The 18,004-nt window shown below is 44.9% G+C and overlaps 1 protein-coding gene across 1 annotated transcript in view; it reads right to left on the bottom strand.

Moving 5' to 3' along the window:
- Positions 1-7,798: 7,798 nt before the first annotated feature.
- The window catches only part of tmtc4 (transmembrane O-mannosyltransferase targeting cadherins 4), an 11,277-nt gene continuing 1,071 nt past the window's right edge, over positions 7,799-18,004 (bottom strand). Inside the window, exons 3-17 of the mRNA XM_084023478.1 lie at positions 17,076-17,292; positions 13,547-13,634; positions 13,337-13,437; positions 13,048-13,140; positions 12,699-12,860; positions 12,322-12,524; positions 11,292-11,466; positions 10,890-11,021; positions 10,269-10,348; positions 10,080-10,187; positions 9,865-10,006; positions 9,634-9,748; positions 8,363-8,475; positions 8,191-8,260; positions 7,799-8,068 (exon numbers count right to left, since the gene is read on the bottom strand). Of these exons, the coding sequence (XP_083879604.1) occupies positions 7,920-8,068; positions 8,191-8,260; positions 8,363-8,475; positions 9,634-9,748; positions 9,865-10,006; positions 10,080-10,187; positions 10,269-10,348; positions 10,890-11,021; positions 11,292-11,466; positions 12,322-12,524; positions 12,699-12,860; positions 13,048-13,140; positions 13,337-13,437; positions 13,547-13,634; positions 17,076-17,292 (1,948 nt within the window). The 3' untranslated portion in view covers positions 7,799-7,919. The remainder of the gene's footprint in view (positions 8,069-8,190; positions 8,261-8,362; positions 8,476-9,633; positions 9,749-9,864; positions 10,007-10,079; positions 10,188-10,268; positions 10,349-10,889; positions 11,022-11,291; positions 11,467-12,321; positions 12,525-12,698; positions 12,861-13,047; positions 13,141-13,336; positions 13,438-13,546; positions 13,635-17,075; positions 17,293-18,004) is intronic.

Raw genomic sequence — 18,004 nt, 5'->3', positions numbered from 1 at the left:
CCTCTGAATGAGATCCATTATGATTTCATGGCTGGGTGAGTTTGTAACAGTGTGCTCTTTAAAAAAAGAGAAGAAGGTGTTGTCAGCTTCACTTAGAATTATACCTGAGCCCTTTATTTTTATGTTACACGTGGAGATGAAGCACTCGTTTGGTGTCACATCCAACCTTTTCTTTTTTAAGGCCACAATTCAATATTTTAAATTGTCATAATAAGATGGGATCTGGTGGGTGAAACAGAATATTTCACCGTGACGGGTTCATAAATGATGGAGCAGCTTTTACAAACAAGAAAATATGAATTTAATATATTATCTCAAAATAATCTTTTCTTTTTTACAAAAACAGAACAAACCGTGACAGAGAGTCAATTTAAATTATATTGGTTTGATACAATATGTTTATTTAATTTCAGTCATATTTCACGACAGCAGTGTAATTATAACTGCAGTGTAAATAATACTTTTGCACATAATCTTCTTTAACATATCGATGATTTCACGCCCTTTTTTGGGCTCCAGACTCATAAAACGCCACAATAAAAGAGTTTAACATATTATATTCACCATCTTTACTTTGTATTTTTTTAAAAGGTGTCTTTTTGATGTCACACACACACTATTTTGCTTTTAGATTCTGTTTCACACTGGATCGTGTGTGTGTGTGTGTGTGTGTGTGGGTAATCCGTTACCCGCAGCCATGTGGAGTCGTATTTACAGTAAAAATATTGTCACAAATTGCCACAGCTGCTCCGGTTCCCTTAATGTGGGGTTTTAAGGAGCAGCTAAGAGCTTTGCTCCGACAGCTCCACGTCTTTGATGCCCCCCCCTCAGATCTGGAACACGGCTCCAGAATAAACACTGTGGTCTGGAGGTTAACTTGCAGAGCGGCGTATAGCCCGAACACTGAAATCCACACGGCTTCAATGCCTCTCGCCCTCCCTCTCTCTCTCTCTCTCTCTCTTCATTCACTGCTTTTAGAACTTTGTGGCAGCGTGTGCTCTCTCTCTCCCCCTCTCCCTCGCTCGTCCACTCTGAACAGGGGAGCCGACCCTTTGACCTGTGCTTGTCACTGTTAATTGTATGGGTTTAATTACAAAAACACATTTAGCACTTTGAAAGGGGTTTAAGTTAAACCCTTCCTCCTCAGACCAAACCTCCAGGATTTAGACGTGGCGAGCACGTATCGGCTCCCGGCGACCCGATTGGACGCTCCCCTCTTATCTGACCACCGCCTGTCTTTCTATTCAGCTGTCTGTCTGTCTGTCTGTCTGCTTTGCAGGCTGCTTAGATGCTCTTAGAAAGGCAGCTTCATTTGTATGATGCGTCGCCGCTTCCTTAAAGAATCATTTGCCCCCTTTTTTTTTTCATCTATTCATTTTTATTTAATTTTTTTCAGAAAAAGTGATTGTAATATTTTAATTTGGTACAAATGCGTCAGCAAATTAATTTATTTGAACTGAATCTAATATATTTAATTAGTTCATCCTCATGAGGCATTTGTTGAGCAAAATTAAATTATTCTAATTATTTAAATGTATAAAAATCAAGTGGGATTAAAAACAATAATTTGGATGCTGAAAATAACAGATTTCAGATATGATGTAAAATGTGACCTCTCTGAGGGAAATGTCTGTAGAAATAGCATAAAGATATAAACGTCCAGACTTTAATTCGGCTGATTCCGGTCTATTGTGAGGCGGCGGGCGGCGGCGGCGGCGAGGCTCCGTTTAATCAGAAGGATTTGTCATGTGATTGACGGACTGTTGACAGCGGTATTGGGCCAGTATTTAGCAAGGTCTCAGGACCCCCGTGGCTAAAGTGAATTTTATGGAGACACTGGTGGGGTCGCTGGCACAACAAGAAGTCAGGAGGTTTTTAAAGCTGATGCAAATGAAGGTATTTCATGTTGACATCTCACCGTCTGGGTGTGAGAGTCGATCACTTTGTGCACGGTGGGAAAAACTAAAAAAACCCTGCTGAATGGAGAGTGTGTGTGTGTGTGTGTGTGTGTGTGTGTCCTGGAGCAGAGAGTAGATTAACAGACCTAATTTACAATGTATGGACTCCGCCGACTGGAACGTTCAGAGTTATGAGGCGGTTAACAATGCTGGGACTGAAGACGGAGCCGGTGGCTGCTGGTCATCCTGTGTGTCTAATTATGAGTTATTGTTGTGGCTAAATATATTTTAAAGTCAACAAGGGAGGAGAAGGAGGAAAAAACAGGGGCCTAAAATAATTAATTTGTATTTAATTAGGTGGTGAACTAAACTTCTTGTCATTTATATCATTTTTATTCTGGTAACTTTTCTATTTTTACTCCCTTTGTGTTTAATGTTTTCATCGCTTGAAATGTTTTTGAAAATTATCCTGACAGTTCATGTTGTTTTCAACGAGTGTCGATACTTGATGTGGACTTCTTCACCGTCTCTTTCACTTGTTTTGTCTCGTTTGATTTTTCCAACAGAATAAAACTCCAACAAATGAGATTTTGATTCTCCTGCTCGATGAAAAAGCACGTAGATCCAATTACAACACAGCCGGTGAAACTTTAATTGAGGCTCCGCTGGATTATTATGGGCTCTATAAAAAAATATTTACTCAAATAATGTGTTTAGGAAATCGTTTTCTGAGGGGTTGATTACATCGTTATTATTTCGGAGAAGGGAAAATGTAAAATGTCACACTGCTGCAAATCAAATAGTCCTCGAGAATATTATTTTTATTAGTAATGTAAACTGATTTATTATTTTTATTTCACCAGGAGAAATCTGTGATCATGACGAACACTTTTAAAGATCACAAACATTTATATTCTATATATTCTCTGATTCATATGTTTCTCTTGAAAGGAAAAGCAAATTAATATCCTAAAGAAAAAGATCACATTGAATGCTGCTGACTTTTCCCCACTGCAGTCCTGAGGTCATGGTTTTGTGGGCAGCGCTGCCTCTAGAGGCAACACAGAGAACTGCAGTCTCCTCAGTGTTTCTGGGTGCAGGTTTGAAAGGTTTGAAGGATATTTGTTTAAACTAATTGCAGATTTAAAGACCTTATTCTTATTAACTCTTCCTCCTTTGAGGTCATTTGCTGAAGAACCTTCATCTTCTTGTAATTTGACTGTATTTCCATTTGTCTAAATATGCGATCGGCTCCTTTAAGCCGACAGCTGGTCTCTGCCAAGAAAAAAAAAAAAAAAAAATCACAAAAAGCATAAGTGTTGACTCACATAAGTGATTTCAAATTTGTCTATTTCCAATGAAAGGATAAAAATGAGAATGAATTGCAGCTCGGAGGTTTAATTGCTTTTTCATGATCCAGCAATCCTGCAGGAAAATGCAGCGTAAAAAAGGGAAAAAAAGCCCAATTAGAGTCTTTTCACTTTGTGCCGGAGACAGCAGGGTTCAGGCTTGATTGTCTTTCTCTGCTAGTTGCTCTGCTCCAGAAGGTGATACTGGGCTGGACCCCTGTTACCCTCCGAGCCTTCTGTTAAATTTGGCAGAAAAAACGCCGGGGCTCGAGTGAAGAACAAAGGCGTGCCGGGTTTTTTTTTTTTTTTTTTTTCAACCATAGAACCAGAAAAAGAATCCCTGAAGAATGGATTAATTTGGTCTAATCGAGGAGAGCCATTCCACGCTCGCTCCAGCAACGAGGAGCTGTTGGAGCAAGCAGGAAGCGGCTTCTCCTCCTTATTAAACCGCCCAAAAAAAAAAAATGGCTCGGAAGTTCTTTAGCGCTTGCCCTTCCATACGGCAGATGCTCTGCATTAATTGGTCTACGAAGGCCTGACCCGGGGTTTTCTGTGCAAGGGGTTTTTAAAAGAAGCATATTTCCTTTTTGCTATACATGATGTGTGCACACGAGGGCCGGACTTCAAGATAGTATCAAGTGTTTGGGGGCGGGGGGCGGGGCTTGGGAGGTAATGTTTTAACAGCAGGTGAGTCCTAAACACCATTCATCAGAGGCCTGCTCTCTCTCCCCTCATCCGGCCACGGCCATGACTGATGGGCCTGTCTGCTTGTATGGATGTTTAGCACGGGGGAAAGCCATATGCCACTGGCACTGGGGAGACTGGGCCCGGCGCCTCCTAGTGTCGGAGTAGTGGAAGAGGAGATGAAGAAGATTACAAAGCAAAGAGGTCAAGAGACGGAAAATAAGCAGGGAATCGGAAAAAAATGAAGCTCTCTCTCTCGGCTTCAAAACTTTACTTTAAAAAGGCGTCACAGATATGGTGACACACACACACACACACACACACACACACACACACACACACACACACACACACACACACACACACACACACTAATAGTGGTAGAGATGTATTTTTAATAAGAGAAGCTGTGGAGGGAGGTGGTGCCGGGCTGGTCCATCTGTCCCAAGCAGCCTCTCTCCCAGTGCTGCTGCCGCCCCCTCGTGAGACAAGCACAGCTGTTACTGGAAAGCCCTACTGTCCAGAACGGGGCTCGCACTCCTCCCCTCCGTCCTCCATCCTCCCCTCCCTCCCTCCCTCCCTCCTCCACCTCCCTGCCCCACCAAACACCCCTGCAAGAGGGGATGAAACGAGCCAGCGAGCCCAGCCACTGTGCAGTCAGCCTGCGCGTCTGCAATTTCAAACCTCTTTAGATCATTTTTCATGCTCACCAGAAATGAATAATGCACACATTAACTGGTGCCAGTTAATAAATTTCCGTCTCACTGCACTATATTTTTTCAATAAGGGGGTCTAGCTGCTTCGTTTTGTTTTGCAAAACAGCCTCAGAAGGCCCCCCCCCCCCGCCCTCATCCCCCCTTTTCATCCACAGCCAGAGAGCTTTTCCTCGACTTAGGATAAAAATGATCATAAACATCGTCTTAGAATGTCAACGTTGCATGCAAATGTCAGCGTGTATTCTTTTTTCTCTTCTTTCTGCCTCAGCTGAGGATAATACACAACGTTTTTCACCAGAGTGCATCCTGAACGCTCGGCCCCCGGGGGCTACACAGAAACCGAATCAATCTTGGGGAACTTCCAGCGCTTTGTAAAGGAGCCAAATTGGCAAAGACGTTGTCCATTATATCAGTTCAGCAAAAGCCCTGGCTAGCATCTGGCCACACCGGACGTTTTATAGCCCCATCTCTAACTATTAATCATTGGCCGCCACATCACAAGCCTCTCTCTCCGGAGAGATCTGGATGCTCCGTTTCAGGGGGAACGCCGCTGAAAATGCCAGGGCATGTAGACGCGGCGGGCCCAATCGCCGCTGACAGTGGCCCTCCTTAAAATGACAGAGTGCATCCAGACGGACAGAGTGGTGTCAGGGAAGGCGCTGTGACAGGCGAGGGCGAGGGCGGGGGGGGAAATGCCACCGTGCCCTAGCGGCCCCGACGGAGCCGTAGTGCACTGGTAGGGTCCGTTCGGAGGGTGGTGTCGTGTAATGTGATCTAGATGGAGCGGACAGGGTGGGGTCCTCTCCGGGACGTGGACGGGGTGTCAGACAAGCTGCTCCTCTAATAAGGGCTGCCATTCTAATGATCGCTCGGTCCGCCTCACCTCTGACCCCCCCTGTTAGAAGGGAAAACGGAGGGAGGAGGGGGGGGGAGGCAGATCGGAGGATGGTGGGAAGGACCGCGGGTTCAAATACGCAGTATTTACATCAATTAGACAGGCAAGATGGAGGCGGCCATCAGAGCCCATTAGGATTGTTGTGGTGGGGGGGGGACAGAGGCCCAGCGGACACATCACAAGACGGCCTCTTGATCACATCCTGTCACATTGATGAGAACTCTGTCAGAGCCACTGTTACAGATGTACGTGTGTGTGTGTGTGTGTGTGTGTGTGTGTGTGTGTGTGTCCAAATACACTAACACAACCAAAACGTGTTATTCTGGTTTTTCTCCTCCTAAAATATTGCGAGTTCAAAAAGGTCACGTGTTCCCTCTGCTGCTTTTTTTAATGGACATTTCTTATTGGAGCTGCTGTGTTGGAAAAGGTGTGTGTGTGTGTGTGTGTTTGGGGAGGGGGGGGGGCTGCTTATCAGATGCAAAATAGCACACCCGCTGTTCCAAAACACCCTCCGTGGGTTCAAATTAGTGCTCCCCTGCTTCTTCTTCTTCTTCTGAATGTTTTGCGGCAACAAAGGGATGACAACGTTGAATTCAGCGCTACAATCCAGACACCATTCTCCCTGAATATCCATTGATTAACGTGATCAAAACGCTCATCAGCGTGATTAATAGAACACAATGAAAGAGCTCCACGCGGGATCCCACCGTACGGTTGTGACGGAGCATCCGAGCAGGTAAAAAAAACGCTGTACAGTAAAACAGAACAGAACAAGAGAGGACTTGATAAAAGGCTGTAGAATCCCCATCTTTTATTAATGTCACTCTCTGGGACAGCAGGGCTTTTTTGTCAGTCAGAATGGATAATGAAGATGTTGGCGTGGGCCGGGGGAAATCCATCCCTTTAATACTCACATATTTTATGATAATGACAACAAAAAAAAAGGTATTCAAAGAATGATTATGATAAAAGTGGAGCTCCCCCACTGATGTGCCAAGCACAGCTGTGCAGCCAGACAGGCTGAAAGGATCACACTGGAAAGGATAGAAGGGGATCCACCGGTACGTAAAGCAACATTTCTGTTTTTTTTTTAAATAGCCGGTGTTGCAGCCGAGCGTACATCGGCGGCGCCGCGTGCGACTCGGCGTGAGGAAAAAATAATACGAGGGAGAGGAAGGCTCTCAGTCCGTTTGATCCGATTCTGTCTCCATAGCATGAAACCCCCCGCCCTTTGACCTTTCCACGCTTCTTGTTGAAACAGGGATTCAAACAATGGCGTACACGAGGGCACGTTTCTGTTGCGGACTCTTTACATCAAAGCAGGGAAAATAAAAAACAAGTGGAGGAGTTGTGCGGCGACATCGGCTGGGTTGGCGTGCGGCGGACGTATCGGTAACATCTTCCAACGCATCAAAGCGTCCGCTGGTGTATTGTACTGTATGTGTCAACAAACTCACCCCCCCCCAACACAAAAAAAGCAAAGCAATACCAGCCCGCCGCTTCAAACGTTCCCCGGCGGGCCGTTAGGAAGCAGGTGAAAAAATAAAAAGTGCGCTGACCTCTGACCTCGGGTGCACACTTGTTGACTGATGTTTCGCAAACCCGTAGGGTCGCGGCATTCTTTCAAGACGGGCCGTGTGCAAAAGTCCCCGGGGGGAGATCACCCCCCCCTTTGAAGGGCTCCGTGTTTTCACACAGCACCGGCCGTGGGTTTCCTGTCTCGGCTTGACCCCTCGTCTTCCTCGTGGACTCTTCAGACAAAAAGCACCTTTCTCCTATTAACTACAGAGGCTTCAGGAGCCTCCGGGGGGGCTGGGAGGGAGGGGGTCTGAACCTCAGAGTGCCATCCTAGTCCAGGAACAAAAAAAAGGGGGGGGACAGGCGTTAAAAACACAAACACCATAACCACATTAGCCCAGCAGTGGTCAGCGTTAACCAGCTCAGCACGGACAGCTACGGGGACGTTTGGAAAGTCCTGAAAAAGGGCCAAATCAAATACTGTTTTCTTTTTTTTTTTACAGCAGAGCCAACACATGCGTGGTGCTCCGTCCAGCTGACACAACACGGGGGTTGGAGATGAAAAGAGGGATGGGGTTCACCGTGGATCAGTTCCACATGGGCCTTCAAACGGAGCAAACAAAGCAGCTCAGAGCAGACGGCCGTGATACCGGCACACCTGCAGCACCACCACCTCCACCAGCACCACCACCTCCACCTCTCACACCCGGGAATCAAGACACCCGATACAGCCGGACACACAGACCACGGTTTTATTTCCCCAAATGGTACAAAAACCACAATTAAGTGAGATAAAGTAAAAACAAAAAAAATCATGTTTTGTGGCAGGCCTGACTGGGGAGAGTTCGCCCCCCTCCCTTCAGGGTCCGGGGGGTTTAAGCTGGTCCAGTTTGCGTCGCAGCATGTTGTAGTTGTCCCTGGTCCCGGGAGCCTCGGGGTCCAACTTCAGAGACAGCTCGTAGTGTTTCTTAGCCAGCTCCAGCTTCCCCCAGCGATGGTAGAGCACAGCTGAGGGACGACACAAACGCTGCTTTAAAGCTATTCTTCCAGGTGTTTAGTCAGGTCGACGGCACAATAATAGTTAGGCAGCTTTTTAATCTCTTTAAACTTAAACGTTTGCAGCGGCTTACCTAAATTGCCATGGCAACTAGCAGAGTTTGGGTTGATTCGGAGAGCCTGAAGGAAGAAGCCCTCCGACTCCTGAGGACAAACAAAACTAAATGACCTCAAACCTTTCACTAAAATCATGCATGAAAACAATAATATTCTCAGTTGAAGATGTTTTCTGTGACACGGACTGACCTTGTATTTCTGTAATTTCCCGAGGACGTTGGCCAATGAAAACATGATGGTGTGGTCGTTGGGGAGGAGCTTCAGAGCCTCTCGGCCGATCAGCTCCGCTTGACCCAAGTTACCTTGAAAAACAAAATAAAAATGAAATTTTTTAAAAATAATAATCACGCCACACGTTCATGGATGTGTTAACATTTAGAAACAAATCGGGAGTCGACACAACGGTGATAACAGCTGGTACGAGAGAGAATCTTTTATTTGTCAGCGGCGTCTAGAGCAGAGTTTTTCCTCTCTTCCACACCGGAGCGGTTTAGTCTCCTAATTAAGGGTGAACACAAGGCCCACTGGGTTATTGATCTCTGTCACAGACCCGTCTGATGTCTCGCCAGAGAGACAGGCAGACAGTTAGAGAGACAGACAGACGTCCTGAGTCACGGCCTGTCCTTCAGACGCAGCGAGACAACGTGTGCGTGTGATTCGGCCGTTTGTTTGTGTGCTGATCAAAACAAAACACCAAAGAGAAAGTCAGAAAACGACACCTATTGTTCTTCTTTCCTCTCCGGTTTGGAGCCGGGGCAGATTTTGGGGGAACAAATGCAGTTTGGAGGGGGGGGGGGGGATCAGAAAAAAAAACACCGAGCCCTGATTGGACGGTTCCAGTGCTCCTCCCGGGAGACTCCGCCCCCCCGCGGGAGAGGCTTCTGACAAAACGGCTGGAGCGTTTGGAAATCAGAGCATTCTCCACACGGCAGGGAAGAGTGCCTTCACAAACTCACAACACAAAAGCTTTAATACATAAATTTCAAGCATTGCTGATTCCTGCTCTTCCGGTTTAATCTCGTTGGCCATTTAGATTTCCTGCCTCTCCGTAAAAAACACACGACGACGATGAGGTTTTCTTGGCTGTTAACGCCGGAACAAGCTGATCCCAGAACAGAGAGTTCTTTGGAAAAGTAAAGTGACACATGAATTAACATGGAGTCACAAAAAAGGTTAAAGCTTTATTTATGTATTATTAGTGCATGTCATGTTTAATTTAGCACAGAAAATGCAATATTTCTGATTAGAAAAGCATAAAAATGTAGTTCTTGTCTCGTGTGTGTGGGTTTTTTCAGACATTATTCTATGTAGTGTATCTGTGTGTGAGTGTGTGTGTGTGTGTGAGTATCTCTGTGAGTGTGTGTGTGTGTGTGTGTGTGTGTGTGAGTGTGTGTGTGTGTGTGAGTGTGTGTGTGTGTGTGAGTGTGTGAGAGTGTGTGTGTGTGTGTGTGTGTTAGTACCGGTGTTGTCCAGCAGGATGACCATGTTGTTCCAAGCCAGGCTGTGTTCGGGTTTCAACATGGTTGCGTTCCTCCAGGCGTTCAGGGCGTCCACATGTCTGTTCAGGTCAGCGTACTACCACCAGACAAAGAGTGTTAATTAAATCCTCAAAGAAACACCAGATTCCATTTGTATTTGGTTTCACTTTTAGAGTCAAAGTCGTGGCGGAGCATCCTCCCGTCGAGTCTCACCAAGCGTCCGAGGTTGTAGTAGCAGTCTGGGTATTTCTTCCGGAAGCGGATGGCGTTCCAGTAGCTCTGCTCCGCCTCCTCAAACTTCTGCAGGCTGTTCTGTACGATACCCAGATTCATCCAGGCGGCAGCAAAGTCAGGCCTGCACACATAAAACAACAGTCAGCGGGAGATTTCCCCACGATCTCAGGAGTGAGATGAGTAGGTGTTCCTACTGGATGGAAACGGCTTCAGACAGAAGCTGCTCCGCCTCCACCAGCTCGTTCCTCTCCTTCAGGATGTTCCCCAGGTTGTTCATGGCGTGAACGTAGGTGGGATGTAACCTGGCGGCCACAGGGAGAACACATGGTCAACACCACTGGGACATAAACCCGTGACAAGACAGCCAGCTGTGTGGAACGTACCGGACCGCCTCGCGGTAATAAGCGATGGCGGCGGTGGAGTTTCCTCTGTCGGCCAGATTCTTCCCCACGTTGTAATGGACCTGATGGAGAGGAAAACACACAGACAGATTGATCGTGGTGAATAATGTATAATAAGTGACTTGAAAAAGTGAAAAATAAAGCCTGATTTAAAAAAATACACCTTTATTTTATTTATTTATCATTATTTTAAGCAGGAAGATCTTTATGATTCATGATCATCATATTTAACATTCATTGTTTTACACTAAAAAAATCTGTGACACAAAAACAGCAAAAATATGTGATAAAAGTTTGTTTAAATGTAATTTTCAGGAGCAGATTTTGGTGATTATCCGGATAATATTGTGATTATTTTGGCATGATAATCGTGACATTACATTACCTAATCCTCTTAAATACTTGCACTACATAACTCCACGTGTCACTTTTCAGTAGGTTTCTGTTTTTGGTCTTTATTCTAATTCTTATATACTTTTATATTTAAAGTCTGTGTTCACACCCTGAATGACAATAAAGTCTAACAAGCCTATATTTAAAGGCTGCAGGTTATGTTCCCGATGCATGAAAAGGCAAGTGAATGCACCTCAGACAGACCCTCACCTTGGCGTTGAGCGGACAGACGGACAGCGCGCTGGTGAACAGGCTTTGCTCCGAACGCCACTGGTGACTGCGGAGAGCGCAGCGAGCCACGTACGCACACAGCAGCACGAGCACCGACGCACACAGCGGCTTCTGGAATGTGGAAGGACAAAAACATGTTTAACAACCAGGTACCGTTAAATCGTTATAACCCTTAAGCTTAGAAAATCAATTATCTGTGACTCAGAGTTAACGGCCTGCAAAATGTATCCGACGCCACCTGCTGTTATCATGCCTTTATAGATGGGATCTCACGTGTCTGTCTACTTAGAGTTACCGAGTCATTAAAGCTGCGTTAACAGGTGGCCAATGGAGTGAGTGTGACCTGGAATGAACCTGAAGGTCACGGGTTCAGGTGCGTACCCTGTACTTGGACCAGCGGCAGCAGCAGTGTCCTACGGAGTAGGCCAGCAGTAGGCAGTAGCCGGCCGAGGACAAGTAGAGCACCCGCTCGGCAATGACGAAGCCCACCCTGAAGAAAATGTTGCAGGCCGGCAAAAAGGGGACCACCAGCAGCACCAGGCCCAGGGTCAGTGTCCTGGGGGGGAGGGGTCGGAGGTCACAGACATTTAATAAACAGGCATGGGACGGATTATCATCAAAACACGATTAAAACTCTTAAAATGGCACTAAACACATTGGAATCACTTTAGATTTGGTTAAAAAACAAATATTATTTACAGCGTATTAGATGAGACGTGTGAAGCTGTAATAATGTGTGAAGCAGGTAGCGACCTGTCAATCAGCAGGTAAGCCCCGCCCCCTAAAGCATCCCCTGCTTTCTGTTTACATTGTTTATTGAGATAATACATCAAGAGAGAAGTAGGACCATTTTCTCATAGACTTCTATACAACCAGAGAGGAGTCGCCCCCTGGTGGCCAGCAGAGAGAAGTAGGACCATTTTCTCATAGACTTCTATACAACCAGAGAGGAGTCGCCCCCTGGTGGCCAGCAGAGAGAAGTAGGACCATTTTCTCATAGACTTCTATACAACCAGAGAGGAGTCGCCCCCTGGTGGCCAGCAGAGAGAAGTAGGACCATTTTCTCATAGACTTCTATACAAGCAGAGAGGAGTCGCCCCCTGGTGGCCAGCAGAGAGAATGCAGGTTTAAGGCACTTCAGCTTGGCTTCACTTTTCAGAACCGGAGGTAAATCCTATATTGTACGATATATTATAAATGTCCGTTTGAAACTTTGCTGAAGGAATCTTTGACACAATAAAACCCCCTAAAAACCCCAGAAACTTTTCCGTCCACACAAGAGGATTTTTAAAAACTCAATCGAGACGCGGCGTCACACTGCGGTGGTCATGGCACAATTTTCATAATCAAGTGTGAGTCTGGAGAGGCCTGGAACATCTCGTCCTCTCTCTCTCCGGCTGCGCTCGCTTACCTCCTCCTCTGGCTGTCCGGCGAGCATAAGGCTTGGCTTGTCAAGCCTATCAGGACGCACCAGAGCAGCAGCAGCCACGCCATCCTCCAATCAGTGGCTGACTTAATGAGAGGCACACAACCCATGGACCAATCAAAACACAGCCACCAGGGACACAGCAGCAGCCAGGCATTCAGAGAGTAGTAGTAATTATAGTTCACTATCTGCCAATCAAAGAAGGGAAGAGGACGGGAGAAGAGAGAGGAGAGGAGGACGAGGAGAAGAAGAGCATTTTTAAAATTCAGGATGAAATAACTAACATTAGATGTTTGATTTAAAAACACATTTCTAATGTTTCAAGACATTTAAGGATGAGTGTGGGATTATATCGTACTCACTCTAAGAAATATATTTTCTGCAAAAGAGGCGGGGTTGTCCACTTCGGTGAAAGCCGGCGGTCCCGTTCCCATGATCCTCCAGCGGGCGTAGAGCATGGCGAGTCCTCCGAGACCCATGAGAGCCAATCGGGTAAGCAGCCCCGTCCGCAATATCTCACTTACCTGTCAGAAAAACCCCATCACCGCTCGTCACTTGATGAATTAAAAATAATTCTGTTCCTACAAAGCGCTCAAATTCAGATCGCTTTACACGGACAATGTATGCGATGTGACATTAATCATACAGGGGAGGGGGTGCATAATTCATGACAGTGAGGGAGAGGGGGAGGGCATATAAACTGTAACTCACATGGAGTGGGTTCCTCCTCAGGAGTAGCCTCTGGCTGAGTTCATACACATTAACATTACAGATCAGGAGGACATCAAAGGCTGCGTTCATCCCCTGAAGGAAAATACACACAGAGAGAAACGGCATTTAAAATGTATATAGGTCAGCAACAAAAAGCTTTACTTCCTATCACACGTGTGAGAAACGTGTCACTTATTTGCTTTTCAAGCAATCAAGACAATCAAATCAAATTCATGAGGTGAATATCGTGACTGAGGTCTCTCTCGTTAACTCAAAAAACACTTTGTACCAAGACGGTGATGCCTTGTTCTTTGCAGAGCATCGCTGCAGCACACAGCGAGAGGCTGACCACAACCCAGCGGACAGAAAACCTGTCATCTCGGTCACTTCCTGGGAACACAGAGTCAGGTTCAATAAAGGAAAACACAAGCAGCTCCGGAACGTTTGATACACACACACACAGCAGACATGAAGCATCACACCTGCGTTTGATACCCACCTCGGCTGAAGGCTTTGCAGTATGTGAGGAAAGAGAGCTGGAAGAACAGAGCACACAAAAGATCCGCTCGACCCACGATCCCGGCCACCTGATCCAGAGATCAAACAGGTTCAACATTATTATTATATACATTGTTCCCTAGGATGGAGGATTATTAGACTGGATTTGAACACGTTAAAAAACAATTCAAATATTTCATTTTGTAGCCAGTATAGAATCGGAACATAACATTTTCATATCATCCTTTACCTGCTTATATAAATAGATATATAGATTATATAGGTATATAAATAGGTATTATCCCGATAATAGATCATAGGGATAATATATGATATTACCCCGATGATCAATACAAATATTCTTAAAACATACAGGAATCCCCTAAGCTCACATTTTGTCATGAAACCAAATAACAAATTAAATATATGTATTTTTCCCCCCAGCAGCTTTTAAAGGACACATTTTTAAAAATATGTCCACATAAAATATAAAAAGTAGAAACATGAAACATTTTTTAATTGGACTCTATTTTAAACATCTCTAGACAGCTTGATATTAACATGTGACGATATTCACGATTATCCCAATAATGGAAACTCACTCAGATCAAATTATCGCAAGTATTATTTTTTTTAATCGTAATCTGCATTAAAGTTCGATATCCTTCCATCCCGATATACAAGTAAAAACCAAAACAGGAAACTCAATAAACAACGACAGAAAAGAGGTAGGATGAAGTGAATAGCTGTCAAGTACTATAAATGCTTTAATCAATAAAATTATTACAACGTTCAAAACAATCAACTCAATCTAATTAAGTGAAAACATTCCCATCCTGTCCCCGTCTGCCCGTTCTCTCCATTATCCAGCTCATATCCATTCAATATGTTGTTGGCTTTTTGAATTAGTCCTCACTAAGTTCTCACTGAGGCAGAAAAAAACAGGAAACCATGTTTGTTCCTTGGAAGCCCCTCAGTCTGTTTCCCTGTTAGTTCCAGAAACCATCTGGAGAAGCCGGTCGCCTCTCTGTTATTAACATACCAAACATAACGGCCTGTTTGTACTGTATGTGGCAGCGCAAGAGAAGCTTCACAACCACAAAGCTGGACGATTAGTGCATCTGGTTCAATTAGGAAGTCATGAATTTTACATTTCAGAGGGAAGATATCCTGCAAAAACAAGAGCTAGTTGTTTACGACTCGTATTTTGATGCATGAAAACTGGATTTGTGTTTGATTTAAATGTATTTCCCACAATCCCACACTGTTAATTATAATATAATTTAAAAAGATCTTTGACTTTATATAATATTGCTATTGACTTTGATGTATTTTATATGTGGTTTCCAGCATGCCTGGTGATCTATTATTAATACTCTTGTTTGAGTTATTTAAATGATTCCCAAGGACATTTCATTTGATTTAAATCCAGCGTTAGGTTATTAAAAATCAAACCGACTCTTTTTCCCCATTGTATACAAAAAAGTATAACATTGTGACCACAAAAAAAATAAATATAAAAAAACAAACAAATCTCTCATTACCGGCGTTACCACCTGTTGGTGTGTGTGTGTGTTGTGTACAGTGTGTGGGTACAGTACGGTCGATATCCTGCAGTTGCCTGCTTTGATACATACAGCGGGCCTCAGCTAACAGTCTGCCTGCCTCCCACCCCCCCAGGTCTCACCCAGTCCTTGACCTGCATGATTAAAGAGAATGGAGAGGGGGAATTGCTGCCTTCCAGCCAGGCTTTACAGCAAAAACACACATACGCCGGCGGGTCAATAAGCATCCGAACACAGCTAGTAATCAGGGGCCGCGCCGCCACGCGCACCCCGGCCCTGCCCTCCCAGCTGAGACCGGGCTTTTGTTCTTGGCATGGAACCACTGCATGTTTAGTATTAAAACCTCTGGACTCGTGTGTCAAAAACGCCATGGTGTGCTGCTGCTGCTGTAGGCAATCTGTGATGTAAAGAAAAGTTTCTTTGCAAATCCCCTGAAATAAAATCACAAACGAGGAAATGTCTCAAGGGGGGGGGGCAGACCCGGCACAGGTTCAAGAACAGCAGCCAGTGTAGATGAAGAACTGGTGGGCGGGGTCTAACGATACATCGATCTGGATATACCGATCAATATCATCGAAACAAAAGTGAAAACATCATCATCTTTAAGATTCAATTCTCCTGTAATGAGCCTGTCAAATCATATTTTCATTAACCTTTTGTGAGGGTGATACAATGTAACCGTTAGCGTGTGATGTTGCCCCACATCGATCTCGAATAAAATCACCATCGTATCGCGCCGGATTTTGTGACAATATCGATAAATACGAAAGCAAACTCATCAGGGGTGAAAACGGCGACAGATGAAGCAGAATGTGCTTTTGTCTGCTGTTATAAAAAGGAACATTTCCAAATCACTTCTGCATTAAACTTCACCAACACTTTCCCAGAGGGCAAAAGGTCACAACAGGCTATAAAACTGAACTCTCACTTCCGAGAGGCCGTACTCAGCAGACAGATCACGTATTCCTCACAGCAGCAACAAGTTCAAGCTGCATGCAAACATCACGTCACCAATCCATGGATTTGTCCCGTCAATTCCTTCAGGTGTGCATCAGAGAGGCACGGATCGCAGTTAAATCCAGGTCATAAAAATTAACATCCTGATTAATAGCGGCTGGGAGCAGGTGGATGAAATAATTCATCATTAATAAGGAAACCTTTTTATTACATCATCTAAACCGTGAACAGAGCAGAGCTGAAGATCACTGATGCTGCTGAGAGACGCAGCATAACTTCATTATTTAACAATCATAGTGTGCCCTAATACAGTCCATCTACGGTGGCTGGCAAGCACAGACTGTATATAAGTGGACGTCGTCATGGTGACGTCACCCGTTGGTTTGTGGACTACAGTTTTGAAGCCTCGAGTTCAGCATTTTGGCCGTCGACATCTGGGACTTTTTTGCAACCCGTAGAAGGAAGTGACCATATTTGGACTGCGGAAGAGCGACGGGTGGATCTGACGAACACAAGCAGCACCCTTACTGGATCTGGATCCATGTGGATTCTGGTGTGAAGCTGCTAACAAAGTTAGCTTCTATAATTAAAGAATTAAAGGTCAACATTACAGTAACGTGTTAAAGTCATCTTAGTAGCTAACTAGCATTGGTAATGTAAACTATTTAAAAAAAAAAAAGATATTACCAATTATTTAAAATTTTAAATTTGCAATATCAGAAAAATAAATGAGTTAAATCATCCTTCACACATCTTAGCATTTTACCAATAAAGGCTTTACTTTTTATAATTATTTTCTTTACCGTTTTCAGGATCCGCAGCTTTTTTTATTTATTTTATTTCCACTAAGTGAAGATCTGCTGTACTGCGTTTTTTTTCTTCTGTATTTGGGAATTATTGTATTCTAGTGGTTTCTGACACAATTATGTGTATATTTTGAGAAGTTTGGAGCAAACATTTGCTGTTGTGCTTTGGTGTGTAGAAATGAAAAGCTGAACCTGAACTCACACTCTCTGTGTGGACCGGGTGTGCAGCAAAGAAGATGGCAGCGAGCAGCGAGGTCTTGGGAGCGAGGTTCAGCATCCGACCCTCATGGTCGTAGGACAGACCGCCGATCAGTATGGCAAACACGTCGATCATGAGGGCAGATATGAAGGCGTGGAGGAGGATGTTCAGCACGTGGAAGCCGACGGGGTGCAGGCCTCCCGCCAAGAGGTAGTTCAGCCTGCAGGAGGGAGAAACACCCGATCAACAGAAGGAAGTGCAGAAGTGTGTGATGAGGGTTAAGCTACAGTAAACGTGATCACGTCGGGGCAGGATGTGTGTGTGTGTTGTATCTGCAGCACTCTTAATTGACGTGTGCACCTCGTTAAGACGTGCCCTGCCAGATTAGATTGTTATTGTGGCACAAGTACAGGTAACCACGGTGCCATTCAGCACTAGACTCACACCAGATCCACATTTTCCCTGTTGGCCTCCTTAGCAAGGTCACGAGTAGCCTCTAGCCTCGGACTCACCATTCCACATCCTGCTGCCCTTATAAGGAGCTCAACTATGTGCAGTATGCATCTTGGAAACGAGCTCACTCTCGCTGCCGTTGTCCTGCGGTAAAGTAAAAGTATTTGTGGCCACAGGTCAGGTCAGGTCAGCATAGTGGAGCCAAGGCCCATTATTAATCCTCCAGCCGGGAGACAGACCGGCCTGTTAGGATCCCAGACGTTGCCCCGGGTGATGAGGAGGGAGAGGGATGGGAGGGGTACTTCTGTGACATCACATTTAACTTTTACTGCCGGATTTGAACGTCTTCCAAACTGTCTAATAATGTGTTCATGAATTAACCAGGTGTGTGATATTTGACTTCAAGTGTTTTATGTTCCATAATAAAGCTTTAATGTTACTACGTAGAGGAGGTTTTTTTTTAATTCCTATGTTAAGCC

Source organism: Eutrigla gurnardus (genome assembly GCF_963514095.1).
Source record: "Eutrigla gurnardus genome assembly, chromosome: 12".
NCBI classification, from domain to species: Eukaryota; Metazoa; Chordata; class Actinopteri; order Perciformes; family Triglidae; genus Eutrigla; species Eutrigla gurnardus.
The sequence above is the reverse complement of the archived record's forward strand: the minus strand, read 5'-3'. Positions and strand labels throughout refer to the sequence as shown.